General features: G+C 49.4%; 1 protein-coding gene across 2 annotated transcripts in view; it reads left to right on the top strand.

Annotated features, from left to right (window-relative positions):
- Myo5b (myosin VB) overlaps positions 1–15113 on the top strand; it is a 270878-nt gene that overhangs the window by 244081 nt on the left and 11684 nt on the right. For both annotated transcript variants that reach the window (XM_050151609.1, XM_050151610.1), the window contains exons 30-34: positions 3206–3404; positions 4432–4525; positions 6616–6759; positions 10934–11085; positions 13313–13402. In XM_050151609.1, the coding sequence (XP_050007566.1) occupies positions 3206–3404; positions 4432–4525; positions 6616–6759; positions 10934–11085; positions 13313–13402 (679 nt within the window). The remainder of the gene's footprint in view (positions 1–3205; positions 3405–4431; positions 4526–6615; positions 6760–10933; positions 11086–13312; positions 13403–15113) is intronic.

Here is a 15113-nt window from a genome sequence, read left to right on the forward strand (position 1 = left end):
CAAATGGAAGGAAGCATGGTGGGTGTGAGACATGGAAGTGCCATGGTCCAGCCTGTGCTACTGTGTGGCTGCTGTTTGTAGAGTCACTGCAACAGCTCCTTGCTGTCTTTGGCGACATGTACCTGACCTGCAGCTGTTGGTGGATCTCTTCGAGACCACGTGAACCTCTTCCCCAGACAGTACCTGAAACCTGGGAAACTTGAGGAGGATGCTATCTGTAAGCACCTAGAGCTTGGGAGCCAGAAAGAAGTGCAGGAAAGAGCCTGCAGTCTATACCCTTTTCTTGACTCCAAGCCTTGCCTGTCAGCTTTCCAGTCTGTCTCAATGCCTCTCTCTTCTCCACTGGACACCCTGTCTTTCTGTACTTTATTTCTAGCCAGACTGAGGATTGGGGATATTTGAATGAAGATGGAGAACTCGGCTTGGCTTACCAAGGCCTAAAGCAAGTTGCCAGGTCAAACATGTTCCCGTCTTGTATGTGCTTCATCTATGTGCCTGCTCTTGTCTATGTTCCTTGTTTTGGCTTGAGCAACTGTGAGAGTATGGGGCACAGTTCACATGGCTTCCAACCAGCAGACCTTGGGGCGTCCATTCATCATTTTGTGTCTAGGCAGTGTTGATGACATCAGCAGAAGCTGCTTGCCTGGGCCAAGATGATGGCAGTAGGTGGCCCAGTTGAACCTTAGGAACCACATGGCCCAACTCTTCATTCTATAGGTGGAGAGAAGAGGGAGGGTTTCTGCAGCAGAAATCACACAGCTGTTGAAAAAAAGCTGCAAAGGAAACTTAGCTGTGGGACTCCAGGGCCCATGCTACTGACATGCTACATGCCAACCTTCTTAACCCTTCAGGGTGAGCCAAAGACCTAGATTGCATGCTGGCTGTGCTGCAAGTACAAGGCTCCTTAGTACATGCTATGAGCATGTTGCTGGTCCCAGTCCTAAAAGCTGGTGCTGCGGGTATGTTCTGCTGTCTGACCCTCACCGCATCCTTGCAAGCGCAGTTTAGCAGGCTTAGCTGGTTAAATTCTGGTTAAGTAGACAATCAAACATTTGATATCAGCAGCAAAACTGACCTCACCGCAACCCCCTTCAGCAGTGGGTGAACAGTTTAGCCGGGGACATGCGCAGAGTGAGGTCAGCACCTACATCTGTCATATTTGCTGTGACATTTAGAGAACAGAAGCATAACCTTGGTCATTTGTTTCCCACAAGAAATTGGGTGGTGGTCATCAGGGAGTGTTTCTTGCTCAGAGAGGTGGATGTGTGCTAGGCCTGGCTCCCTCTGTGACTAGGTGCTGCCCACACCTCAGTTTAACCTGCCATGTAACCTCTCCATGCTGCTGGTAAGAGAATGGGGATTCCTAACGGCAGTGAGGGAGCAGCAAACCTAGTGCTACAGCCTTTGCGGGGCCCCATAACCTGAGTGGGCGATGTGATCAGGCTCCTTATGGTCAGCTGGTGGATCAGAGCCTGCCCTGCCACACAGGACCACCGCACATCAGGGCCATCACCCCAGGTAAAGCTTTACACATCCAGAAAGTCCAGAAGCCTTAACTGCTGCCCGGTTCTACTGTGTTTCTACTGTGGTTGGTATTCAACAAGGTCAGGGTCGTACCAGTCAGAGTTTGCTTTGTTGGAGTAGGAACCGATGTGTGCCTTCCTAGGCCCCCTCCTCATGTCTGTCACAAGATTGAATGTGGTACAAAGAAAAATCGAGTGAATGCGTTAGAAATTAACACACAGGTCCATGCTTCAGGAGACCTTTTGGATGCTGGGATAGGAATCTTACTCCTGGCGTAGAGTCCTAAGCTGAATCCACTTGAGATGAGGCAGATGCAAGCAAGGTTCCACAGCAGGTCAGAAAGGGGTCCTGGGACAGCTCCCTAGAACCAAAAGATCCACGTCCTCTTTCCTGTTAACTTTATATCTTACGCTGATGAGGTTTGAGTACATTGTAGCCAATGCTGAATGTTGTCTGAATACTCTGTGCTATCTAAATGCTGGCTTCATTACCAGAGTTATCTCCTCCCCCTCTCCTGTTACTGTTGTTTCCCTTTCGTAATAGACCCATGGTGATAGGCAAATCCCTTCATCATTTTCTTTCGTTTGCATCACTTTGCTGAGGAGCCCTTGTACATGCCAGGCTGCGGAGCTGACTTGGCTGCCTAGAATGTGGAAGCCAACAAAGCCGACTTCTGCTTCCTCTCTGGCTCCCCCTTCTCTATGGTAGTTATCTCCCAAACCAGCACAGCAGCAAACGCATGGCAGCTGCCTACTCCTTGCCATCTGGATATCAGGAGATGTCCCCAGGCACCACCCTGAGCAGAATCTCTACTACATCCCAGGAAAAGACTGGTGTGACCGTGTCCTTCAGAATACCACCGACCGTATCCCTTTATGCTGAAGATGCTAACTAGATTAGAAAGATAGAACAGGTAACTGAGGTCACAGGAGATGCCCCTGTTGCATCTGGCCATGTCAGGGTCAGATCCAAGCTGAGGCTGCTGCTGAACCACAGACTCCTCCCCTGCTAACACAGGCAGGTGCTCTTCTTGGCTGCCTGGTGCCGTAGCCATGAGCCCCTTAGAACTCTCCGGACCTCCTCTCCAGCCTTTCCAGGCTTCCTCTGGATCTTTGTTTTTTATGACACATTCCCCCCAAAGTAGTCTTAGCTGCTTAGAGCAGAGGAAAAGTTGTAAAAGATTACCTATAAGATAAAGTTGGGCAATAAATGTGGAAATGAAAGACAAAACATTAGCTCTTCTCCTTCTAAAAAAAATTAGCTCTGTTTATCGGCATTTTGTCTTTACAAGGAAATTCTTACAAACTTTGGAGCAGACGACGACACTGCTATTTAAAGGACACTATGAGACATTTATCTGTGTTAACGTCATATTGTCGTGGAGACAATCTCTCAATCCTAAATCAGTAGTCTGTGTCCATAAGAAAAATAAATGAGGGTGGCAAAAGAAGTCTAAACCCACGGGTGCCTTTGGCCTTGGTTTCTGGTCATCCGAGAGGATGGCAAGTCGACGTGCTTGACAGGTGATACCTACCTCCCCCCACTGTGCTCATCCCTGTTGGGGCCACATGATTGCTCCCGCTATGTGCTTGGCTGCTCCCCTGTTGTGTTTGTCTGTGGCCCCTCACTGTGGGTGCCCACCCCAGCCACACAGTGACCTGGCCTGCTCTCCTGGGTGCAGGTTGCTGGAGGCACAGCTGCAGGCCCAGAGCCTGGAGCACGAGGAGGAAGTGGAACGTCTCAAGACCCAGGTGGAGACCCTGAAGGAGGAGATGGACAAACAGCAGCAGACCTTCTGCCAGACCCTGCTGCTCTCCCCAGAGGCCCAGGTGGAATTCGGCGTCCAGCAGGAGATATCTCGGCTCACCAATGAGAACCTGGTAAGTGGCCGTGTCTCGTGGATTGTAGCTCTTGGGATCATTTCTCTCTAATTAGACTTGTCTGCTAAGCCCACAGCACTGGTATTAATCTTGTAACAGACTCTCTTCTGCAGGTCTACCTTGAAGCCTTTCCCATCCTCTGGCTCCCACAGGTGCCAGCACTCCTATTCACTTAGACACACACACACACACACACACACACACACATAAATCCTAAAAAATAAAATACTGTCCAAGCCTTGGACTCCAAGACAAAGGTTCTCTCCTGGCTTGGTGGTGGAGCACTTTTCTAGCTCACACTTACCTAGCCCTTGGTTTTATACCCTGTAACACACACAGGGGTGGAGTGTGAGAATACACACCAAAGATGTTCCAGAGGTCCCAGGATGAACTGCTAGCTTCTCCCTTTCCATCGCTCTGGTTACCTAGACTTGGCTCTAATGGTCAAAACAGGGCTCCTTTCCTCTTTCCCTTCCCTCCCTTAAAGAGCCACCACCCAGCTGGATGGGGATAATAATGATTGCAAAGTCCTTCCCTGGACAGCTTGCTGTTCTAGGTCCCAGTGGCAACAGTGGCAATGCTTCCAGTGGCAACAGTTGCTAGGGACTGGGGCCACAGCCCTGTCCTGTTTGGCTTCTGATCCCAGAAGCCTGTTTGATCCTGACCGTTCCAGCTATATGCCTGCATTACTACACCTCCACCGCAAGTGCTGCCCACCACTCCCCTAGACACCTAGGCCGGGTGTCCTCCTACGACGCTTGACTTAGAGAGAAGGCGCCAGAGTGCCCCAGGGGGAGGAATTCGCCCTGGGAGGAGTTCACCCTGTTGTTGCTGGCAGAATGAACTCTGACTCATCGCTCCTCCCAGGCTCTGAGCAGGTGCTGAGCCTGTGTGAGGTGGCCCTTCCGACCCTACTGGAGTGGGACTCCTTAGCCTCGCTGGGCCCCTGTGGTCCTGGCAAGGACTTTCCCATTCCTTCCGTGCGAGGCCAACCTTCTGCTCTCACACGGCTCCATTGTGCTTTCAGGATTTTAAAGAATTGATAGAAAAACTGGAAAAGAATGAGAGGAAGCTGAAAAAGCAGCTGAAGATTTACATGAAGAAGGTCCAGGACTTAGAAGGTAGCGTGCCTGAGTGTGCATGAGTATGTCCCTGAGTGTGTGCCTGAGGCAGAGGTGACTCTGCCAGTCTGTGGGACTTCAGCCCACTGTTTCCTTCATCAGGTGGCTGTGCCTGCTCCAGCCCTGTCATGGGAGCTCACATCTCAGCAGGTAGAGACACCTGCTTGAGCAGGTGTGAGCCAGGTTCGGCAGGCTGGAGGTGTGAGCCATACGGGTTCATAGTGGTACCTGCCTTTGGTGGGCATAGAGTCAGAGGCGAGACTTTCTGGTGTGAAAGAACACTATGCCATGGGATGTCATAGCTAAACTCCCAATGTGGAGTTTAGCCCAGAGGGAGGGGCAGACAGAGGTCTAAATCACTCTCCTAAAGCCCTGGGCAGGTGCCATCCTGCTTGTAGCCCTCAGGGCTCCTTGTGTCACAGATAACCCTCTTCATCTTTCCACCCTCAGCTCAAGAGCCACCACCCTAGCCTTGGAACCCTGCCCTGTGCTAGCCTGAGGCATATCACTGATCACAGAGTGCATAGCCACTACTTCTGTAGTGTCAGGGACATCACTGCCCACACCAGGCACCTTGTGGCCTTTTCTCAGTTGGTGGTCTGCACATGCCCCTGTGCGTCCTCCGTCATCTATGGGGCTTTTCTCTTCTGATCTCAGGCAGTCATTCTCCAAGTCTCTTGGCTTCCAACCTCTTCATTCTGCTCTGTCCAGCCTACCTCCCCTTCTTCCCCCCTTCTCCATGCTTTAGTCTATGCTCTTACTCCCCTGTGGCCAAGCTTTACCCTCTGTTCCCAGGTGACTCGGTAGTTTCCCAGGGCCACTGCTTAGAGTACTGTCTGCCTTCTCCCCTCCCCATAGCTAGCAGAGTGAAATCCCAGCTCTTACCTGGTGCTCCTCTGTATGCATACACATCTGTGGGCCCATACACAGAGCATCCCTCCAGCCAGTTACAAATGACTTTCATGGATGATCGATCTCTTGCCTAGCTCTCTTCCCATTCATCTAGAGCAGTGGTTCTCAACCTGTAGGTCACGAATGCTTTGAGGGTCAAATGATCCTTTCACAGGGGTCACCTAAGACCATCAGAAAACGTAGATATTTACATTACAATTCATAACAGTAGCAAAGTTATAGTTATGAAGTAGCCATGAATGTATTTTTATGGTTGGAGGTCACTCCAACGTAATGAACTGTATGAAGGGGGTCACAACATTAGGAAGGTTGAGAACCACTGCTCTAGGGGATGTTTTGATGGACCAGCCCTCTTCTTGCCTACTTTCTTCCCTCCCGCCTGGCTCTCTCAGTGTTCTGCCCCCACCAGCACCTGTGGTGAACGTTCCTGGCCTAGCACCTGGCCAACCTGCATTGTCAAGTGTTTTTCCATGCAAACACACAGAAGCATCTCCTAGCTAGACTGGTGAGGGCAAAATGGGGACTTCACATGTGCCCTGAGGTGATGACAATACCCTCACACTGTTGGTACCCAGGTATACAATGAATAAATATTAGGAGGCTACTATCTTCCTCTGGGCTAGGGGAAATGTCTGAATGGAACTGAACAAGTCCTTGTTAACCCAATGGGTACTCCTAGATACCCATTAGTTGTGCTTACGTGGGCTCACACTACATTTAGATACAAGGTACAGTGTGTTTACCCCACTGATACCACCTGCTCCCCTGACCAGCCCACAACTGTAGCATCATAGTGTCACGATGGCCAGTGCTGTGGTACCACAGGGAACTGAGTAGAACGGCCTGGCTGACTCTCCTCCCAAACTCAGGGACCTTCCTTGCAGCTTGGTAGGAAGAGAGAAACCCATGCCAGAGGGGCACGCTGAACATGGCTGCTACCGCTTCTCCTGTTTTCTCATACAAAACCTACCCATTTCTCTTTCAGGGATTCTCCTCCCCGTGCCCACAGCAGACCCTAGCGAAAGTGCTGAAGTTCTTGACTCACAGAGAGCGAGGGTTCGGGCTGCAGGGACAGGCTACATTGAGTACCCTGAGCATGGTCCCCAGGCCGGGACACCCCTTCTGCAGGCCTTCACCTGCACATTCTCACCACGTTTCTATTGTCTCATTCCCATCAGCTGCCCAGGCATTGGCACAGAGTGACAGGAGGCACCATGAACTCACAAGACAGGTCACGGTCCAGCGAAAGGAGAAAGACTTCCAAGGCATGCTGGAGTACCACAAAGAGGACGAGGCTCTCCTCATCCGGAACCTGGTGACAGGTCAGGATCTGCACCACTGTGCCCCCTGCCAACCCTGTATAGCCTCGCACCAGCACAGGGAACAAAGACCTCTGTTCTGCCAGCGGCCACATGGCTCCTGTCTACCCGTGCTTCTCTGTGGTGGCTGCTGCAGCCCTTCTTTCTCTGAGGAAGTTCAGGGTGGGCCATGGTGCTTTGGCAATAGCAGGACATCAGTGCGGGCTTGTCAGCGACTGTGCCAAATGCCATACCCACCTCGATTGTTTAATTCTCTCACCGTCTATGTCAGTAGGCACTATACAAATCCTGACTTCATCTTGGAGAATGCAGAGATCTTTCTAGTAACTTTCTTAGGTCACACAGGGCATAGACAGTGGATCAGGGAGTCAAATGCCTCTGTTTGAGGGGTGTTAGTGCTGTTTAACCCGGCACATGTGATTGTGGCCTCTGGAATTGGACAATCTATGTGCAAGTTTGCCGCTTTCCTCACTAGCCATGCAGTCGAGGGCCAGTGTCCTCAAGTGTGGCATGAGAAGGTGGTAAGACCTGTTAAACAAGGCTGGAGAGATAGCTTACCAGTGAGGAGCGCTGGCTACTCTTCCAGAGGACCCGGTTCTAATTCCCAGCACCCACATGGCAGCTCTCAACTGTCTGTAACTCCTATTCCAGGGGATTGGACACCCTCCCACTGACACTGAGAAGCAGGGTGAGTGAGAGAAGCTCGGTGTGTGGCCCAGAAGCTCTAGCAAAGGCAGAGTCCCCTCAGCTTGGTCCTCAGGACTAGAATACCTGCTACCCATTTTCAAGCCCCCACAGCTCAGAAAAGAGACGTTATTTTCCCTGTTAAGTTAGAGGAGAGCCTCCTGCCCGTGGGGTCACTCTTCAAGGATGCTCAGTTAGGGGTTCTGAGTCATGTTTGCAGGTTGTTGATGTTTGTGTCAAGATGGTTCTCTGTGACCAGTATTAGATGCCACCTTTAGGGATGGAATACAGGACTCTTGGGAGCCAGTTTGCTCACCAACCCTGGGCCCCTTCCTCTCTTGTCTCAGCCTCGTCTGCCTTCAACAAGTACCTACTTTATGCTCCATCCAGCCCAGGCCAGGAGCTTCCTACAGAGCCGGAGGAAAATCATAGAGAAAAAAATCTGTCAAACAGGTGGGGACTGACCCTGCCCATTCCAGCACGTGAAATAGAGTCAGGGAGGAAACTGGGTACAGTGCAGGACTTTCTTTAAGGAGTCAGAGCTCGAAGTAAACATTACCCAGAGAAAATCAACCAGAGCAGTGAGGTCTCTGCTAAGTACAGCACTCAGGCCAAGAGCCCAGGAGAAATAGACCGTGAGTTCTGCATGGTTGCCCTTTCGTTGTTTGATTTGGACATTTTTAGTAGCTTGCTGATGACTGTCATGCTCCTTATAAAGGTAACTCCGTGGTGAATATGAAACACAAAGTTTACAACATCAGAGTTAACTGATTAAGTAAATAAAACGCTAAATTTTATAACTTAAGTAAGCATGAGTCAAGGGTTCCTTCCTGCTCTTATTGCTTAGATGGCTCTAGGCAATCACCTCCTACCTATATACCAAGGAAGAGTGCCCATCATCTGCCTTTCAGTGACCCCATATACATGGATGAACCACCTCTTAGGGACCCATCACTGGCTAGTTGCTTCAGAGAGGAGAAGAAAGCAAAGTTGTAATCCCCATCCTCTGAGACGCTCACCTCTGCCTAAGAAACAGAAGTGAGCCTGTTCTGCCACAATAGAACATTCCGAGGCAAGGCGAGCTGCTTAAAACCTGCACATAGGGGAAGCCTGAAGTTAGATGTTGGAGATTGGAAATGGGCCTGTGGAATGCACTTTTTCCTGGATGAATACTGTTGATGTGCTAATTAGAGCCAAGATCTATAGCCTAGAACCTAGATCATGCCAGAATGTTAAGTATCCAGAGTGTTATGGCCTGTAATTAACACTAACTAGAAGGACATATTTGAGAGCATGAGGTAACCTGTTTATCAATTAAAGATACTTGCAGCCCAGCCCTACCTCAGCCCCCATTAGCCTTGGCAGACGACTTAAGGCCTCGGGTAGACGGTACAAAGCCTCCCATTTGTGAGTTCCAAGTCCAGAAAGCTTTGGGGGGGCTTGGTTTGGGCAGGGTAATGAGACTGAAGACTGAGAGCTGGGGTACAGACAGAGCCTCAATGAGGTGCTGGGGCCCTTTCTCGCCCTTCATCTTAACCTGGCACCAGACCTTTTCCCCACTGCCCTGGCTTCTAGCCATTACTCATTGCTTTAAACATGGCTCCTTAGCTTCCCAGGACACTAGAGCTCATCCAACAGCTTCCCAGGGGCGTTAGGAGAGAGGGGGAAGTAGCTGGAGGATCAGCATGGAGTTCACAAAGAGTCACAGTCCAAGGCAGGGAAAGGGGTAGAAGAGAGAGCTGGACAAAGTGGCGTGTTGAGCAGAGTGGCATTGGCTGCTGGACCAGTTCACCTGTGAGACCTCAGGGCAGGTGCTGCCACTCTGACAGCCACAGCCCCAGTGGTCCAGCCTGACTTCTGTTGCTTTAGTAAACACCATGCCCATTCTAATCCACTCCATCATGAAGAGAACTGAAGGCAGAAACCGGGAAACAGGAGCTGACACAGAAGCCACGGAGGCTGCTGCTTACTGGCTTGCTTCCCAGGCTTACTCAGCCTGCTTTCTTATACCATCCAGGAACACCTGCCCGAGGGTGGCACCACCCCCGGTGTGATGGAACCTCCCACATCAGTCATTAATCAAGAAAATGCCCTACGGGCCACTCTAATGGAGGCATTTTCTCAGCTGAGGTTCTTTCTTTCCATGTACAAGGTGACAAAAAACCAAACAGCACTGACATGCACCAGAGGCTGCTCCAGTCCACTCAGCTCTTGGCCTACTGGCCATCACTGGGAACATGGTTTTCTGTAAAACATGATATTGCTAAATTCTCCTGATACTAATCTTCAATATCAAAGAATCCACTGTGCCTAATCAGAAGCTCGATTGCCAAGAAATGGAGTTTTCACCCCATTGCATGAGCCAGCTTATAGCCTGCCTCTTAACTGTAAGTCCCTTCCTGAGGACAATGGCATGAGTCCGTGCCTCATGGCCCTTTCCTCCAGTGACTGACAAGTCATTTACTGCTGCAGTACAAGCACCTAGGATGTAATATGGTGTTTGCTTTGTTTTGTGGCAGGGTTTCTCTTTGTAGGCCTGACTGACCTGAAACTCTCTATGTAGATCACCTGCCTCTGCCTCCTGAGTGCTAGGACGAAAGGTGTGTGCCACTACATCTGGCCAGGCATACTTTTGCTTTCTGACCAGTGTCCTTGTCAGCATGTACAACAGTGTCTACGTCAGTGTGTACGTCAGTGTGTACATCAGTGTGTACGTCAGTATGTACATCAGTGTCTACGTCAGTGTCTACATCAGTGTCTACATCAGTATCTACATCTGTGTACATGTGTCTGTGTCAGTGTCTTCATCAGTATCTATGTCAGTGTGTACATCAGTGTATATGTCAGTGTGTACATCAATGTCTACGTCAATGTGTACATCAATGTCTATGTCAGTGTGTACATCAGTGTCTACATCAGTGTATACATCAGTGTCTATGTCAGTGTGTACATCAGTGTATACGTCAGTGTCTTCATCAGTATCTATGTCAGTGTGTACATCAGTGTATATGTCAGTGTGTACATCAATGTCTACGTCAGTGTGTACATCAGTTTACCTTGTTGCTCTCATAAGATACTGTAACCCAAAGCAACTCAGAAAAGAGTTTATTTGGCTTACAGTTCCAGAGGGATAGAGGCTATAAAGGCAAGGAAGGCATAGCAGGTGCCCCAACAGGAAACTGGCTGATCACATTTCAGCTACACACAGGAAGCAGGAAGTAGGGCGAATCTATAAGCTCTCAAAGATGCATCTCCTCCAACAAGGCTCCACCTCCTAAAGGTTCCATAACCTCCCCAAACAGCACTACCAGCTGGGGACTAAGTGATAAGATGCATGATAAGATGTCTATCTTATTCCTCTTTCGATCCCTATGAGAAGGCGCTTCCTAGGGGAGTTACAGGGAAATAATGCAAATATTTCTCTTTGTGATGAGGCTTCTGGCATTCAGGGTGATCCCTCCAGTAGATCTAACTCACATGTTATTGCCATTAGATCTGAAGCCCCATATGCTGTCGGGCACCGTGCCCTGCCTGCCTGCATATATCCTCTACATGTGTGTCAGGCATGCGGATTACACCAATGATGACCTCAAGGTACACTCGCTGCTGAGCTCCACCATCAATGGCATTAAGAAAGTCCTCAAGGTAAGGAAGAAGCCTGTGCAAACAGCTGCAGTTCCCAGTAGCCTGAACAAAGCTAGTACCTCCATTGCTTCTCTGCATCTGTGTTCTGCCCGTGTACCAATTACACTACCTAGCAGTTCTCAGAGCAGGCTCAAGACTGCCAATGCCAGGAAGCTGGGAACTCCAATGTGGGCCTCCAGCAACCTTCTTGCTGAACCTGTGTTTACATGAAAGCCCAGCTGCCTGCTAACATAGATGCTAAGGGGGTGGACTGTCTCTGAACCAAGTTCAGGAAGCCATACTCTCTCACACCTTTCCAAGGGAATGGGACACACTATCAAGTTTGCTGGTGTTGACTGAGGTTTCTTTGAGACCTCGTTCCCACAGTCGTTAAGTCCCAAAGAAATCACACAGAGGTCTACATTAATTATAAACTGATTGGCCTAGTATCTCAGGCTTCTTATTAACTCTTATAACTTATATTATTAGCCCATAATTCTTGTCTGTGTTAGCCACATGGCTTGGTACATTTTTCAACGAGACAGTCACATCTTGCTTGCTCTATGTCTGGCTTCCTCTGTGTCTGGGTGATGACTAAAGACTGAAACTTCCCTCTTCCCAGAATTCTTGTTGCCCCACCTGTACTTCCTGCCTGGCTACTGGCCAATCAGCGTTTATTTAAAATACAAGTGACAGGGTACAGACCATTGTCCCACAGCATGGTGGCACAGAGAGAGCTGCTGCCATTCATCAGGGCTGCTCTGGTGGGTGAAGGTGGGCTGATAAAACAGCTCAAGGATGCTATCCTAAGACACGAGATGAATATAGAAGCAGTTGTTTGGTGGTGAGGCATGTTCACAAAGGAGCTGGGGTCAGGTGGTAGGAAGGGAATTTTGGAGACAGAGACATCTCAGTAACAGTGACAGTCTTATGTCTTCTAACACTGATGATTCCAAGGAGGCAAGCCATCCTCAGGAGCACCATGGCCTCTTCTGGTCTTGTGAGCCTGTGATCCATGACTGGAGAGCAAGCTATCCTGCTTCTGGCTGCATGCCCTTGGCAGCTCTCCGGCTTCCCTGTCTCAGACTCCTGTGAACAGAGTTTTCCCATCCCAGGATCTGCTTCCAATTTAGCACACAGAGGCTACATTAATTATAAATGATCTGCCAATGGCTCAGGCTTATTACTAATTAGCTCTTACATTTTAAATTGGCCCATATTCCTTAATTGTACTCTGCCACATGGTGGTACCTTTATTAGCATGGCGTGTTCATCTCCTGCTCCCTCTGCGCCTGGCTGGTGACTTCTCACGCCACCCTTCTCCTTCCCAGAATTCTCAATTTAGCTTTCCCACCTAACTTTATTCTGTTCAGCTATTGGTCAGTCACCTTCTTTATTAAACCAATCACAGTGATAAATCGCCACAGTGTAAAAAAGGATTATCCCACAGCAAGCTCCATACACAGTTATCTACTAATTGCCCTGGAGTGTATCATGCATATGCTGGTCATTCTCATGTATGTGTCTCTGGCCTTGACCTCTCTAATAAGCTCCAGCTGGAGTCTAAGGCAGCCAAGGACTACAAACATCACTTCCTTAGAGAGGCCTTCTATTAGCCTGCTCTGGCCCGTAGCCTGTATGGTCAGCCTTATTGTTTTATTGTCCTAGCTCATAATCAGTGCGTTTAAATAGTGGTGTTGTGTTTCAGGACAGACTCTAAGAAGTCAGTGGATGTAATGCAGGAACTGGATAGGTCAAGGTATATATGGGTTGCTGAGCAGCCTTGGTCCCTTGCCTTGCCACTGAGCATCTGACTTTTAGATCACTGGGATGTTAGTGTACTTCACTGGCACGCCTTGTATGGGACAGCTGGTAGGTCAGAATCTGAGCTGGCCAGGGCAAGTCTCAGGCCCGACTAGAGCCTGGGCTGCTGAGCCTAAGCTTCATTTGTGCCACTCAGCTTCATTCAGCTCTGGGAGAAGCCTGGTCTTCCCGTGTGCTCAGGTGTATGCAATCACTCATCAGGAGACCAGAAAGTAGTTCTGCCTGTGTGCTATCTCAAGGAGTAGAAGAACAGCAACCCTCAGCAAAGGGTATCCACTCTGTGACTGGAAAGTGGACTGCATACATTGGGGCTGCCTGGGAAGGCTGGGTGACACAGAAAACATGGAAAGAGAGGCACTGGGGATACATGCCAGCTGATGGGAGACACTTTGCTCAGAGCCAGTGGTGTGGTTTCTTTTCACAGAAGCACAATGATGACTTTGAGATGACATCCTTCTGGTTATCCAACACCTGCCGCTTCCTTCATTGTTTGAAGCAGTACAGTGGGGACGAGGTGAGTAGTGAGCCAAGAGCCCACAGTGGGCTCCACTTTATTGGCTTGAAGTTTGGGGTGCATTGGGGTACATTGGATTCCCTTAGATGATGGGTGTAAGGTCTGCTGGGACCTCAGATTGTGGGCATGTGTTAGCAGTGCTGGGTTAAGACACAGGAGACTTTGGGCTTCAGTGGGTCCAAGAACCCCTGAAAAATCATCCCGTAAGCAAAAGAGAAGAATAGTTATAGAATTGAATTTACTCAACCGCACAGCACCAGAAAGCCTCTTCATTTTCTAAGGGACCCTTGCAACCTTTCATCTCTAAAGCTGTCCTAGAGGAGCCATGTCAGTGAAGACTGGGAGCAAGGTCAGCGTCTGATGTATCAGGATGTCTCTTAAGAATAAAGATGGGCACAAAAAAGAGGTGCCCCTGTATAGAACCTTAAGGTACAAATGGATGTTGAGGCCACGCTTCATGCTTCCGGCTTAATTTGATTCACTGACCTGAGGCCCAGCTGATAGGTCACTGCGTATTCTACTCTTGAGTCCAGCTCTCTCTAGAACTCACCATTCCCGTCAGTAGTGAGGTCACCTTCTGCCATGCAGTGCCTTCAGCTTCACGCCTCTGAGTTCACTTTCCAGTTCCCCTGGTGAGAATCCCACTGCATCCAGGCCTTCTACCTCCCACATCCCCACAGTCTCAACTCTCCCTTCTCCCCGCCTTTCACACATCCCACCCTGCCCAAAGTCAAGGTACAGCAAAAATTGAAACCATGCAACAACATTTTAAAGTTTTAGTATCTTTTGTGGCAGAACAAATAGAAACACTCTTCTCCCTAAGGTAATGGATCACTCTCCTGCCCCAGTCAGTCAATTTTGGGATGGGTTTAGTCCCACCTTCCTTCAAGAATTAGAACTTGAGTTTGGCCGCTTGCTTTTCCAAGGGAAAGGAAGGGAAAGGTAAAGAAATGCCCTTTGTTTCCAACCAGATGCCTCCTGCTCTTTGCCCCCAGTATCATACACGAGCCCTTTATGTGTGGAGCACTTCATTTCGTCACGGTTCATCGCTTCACACAGTGTCTTAGCTTCCTTCGTGATAAAATGCCCCGACAACAACAACCTAATTGAGAAAGGGTTTATTTGGCTCATGATTCCAGGGTACTGACCGCTGTGTGAAATCACAGCAGCAGAAACTTGAAGCAGCTAATCAAGCTACCTCCACAATAGAGAAGAGCGGGCAAGGGATAAACACAGGCCAGTGCGTTCAGTCCAGGGTCCCGCCGTTGAAATGATGCTAGCCACATTCAGGGTGGGTCTTCTCACCTCAACCCAATTGAGAAAATCCCTTGTAGGCATGCTCCAGAGGCCCACCTCCAAGCTGATTCTAGACTTTTGTCAGGCTGACAGCAGTAACCAGTGTCACCTTGTATTCTCAGGGTGTTATAAAAGGGCAGGCCTAAGGGCTCCATGACCTAGGCTGCTCTTTTTACTTCTGTTCTCGGAGACAAGATTGGAACCACAGTGTAACTAGCTCTGTGAGGTCTAACAACAAAGGAAGAGTCAAAGATCCCATCTCCCAGCAACACACTCCTCCTACCTCTGCCCCTTATTAGAAGCTGCTTTGTAATTTGAGATGAGGGCAAAAGGTTGAGGGCCATGGCTGCCTCATGGACAGTCCTGATCGTTTTGGCTGCTTTTGGTTTCTCTTGGCCTGAATAAAAAGTACATT

The sequence above is a fragment of the Alexandromys fortis genome, unplaced genomic scaffold (assembly GCF_014885135.2).
Source record: "Alexandromys fortis isolate MF-2015 unplaced genomic scaffold, M_Fortis_MF-2015_v1.1 scaffold_71, whole genome shotgun sequence".
NCBI lineage: Eukaryota > Metazoa > Chordata > Mammalia > Rodentia > Cricetidae > Alexandromys > Alexandromys fortis.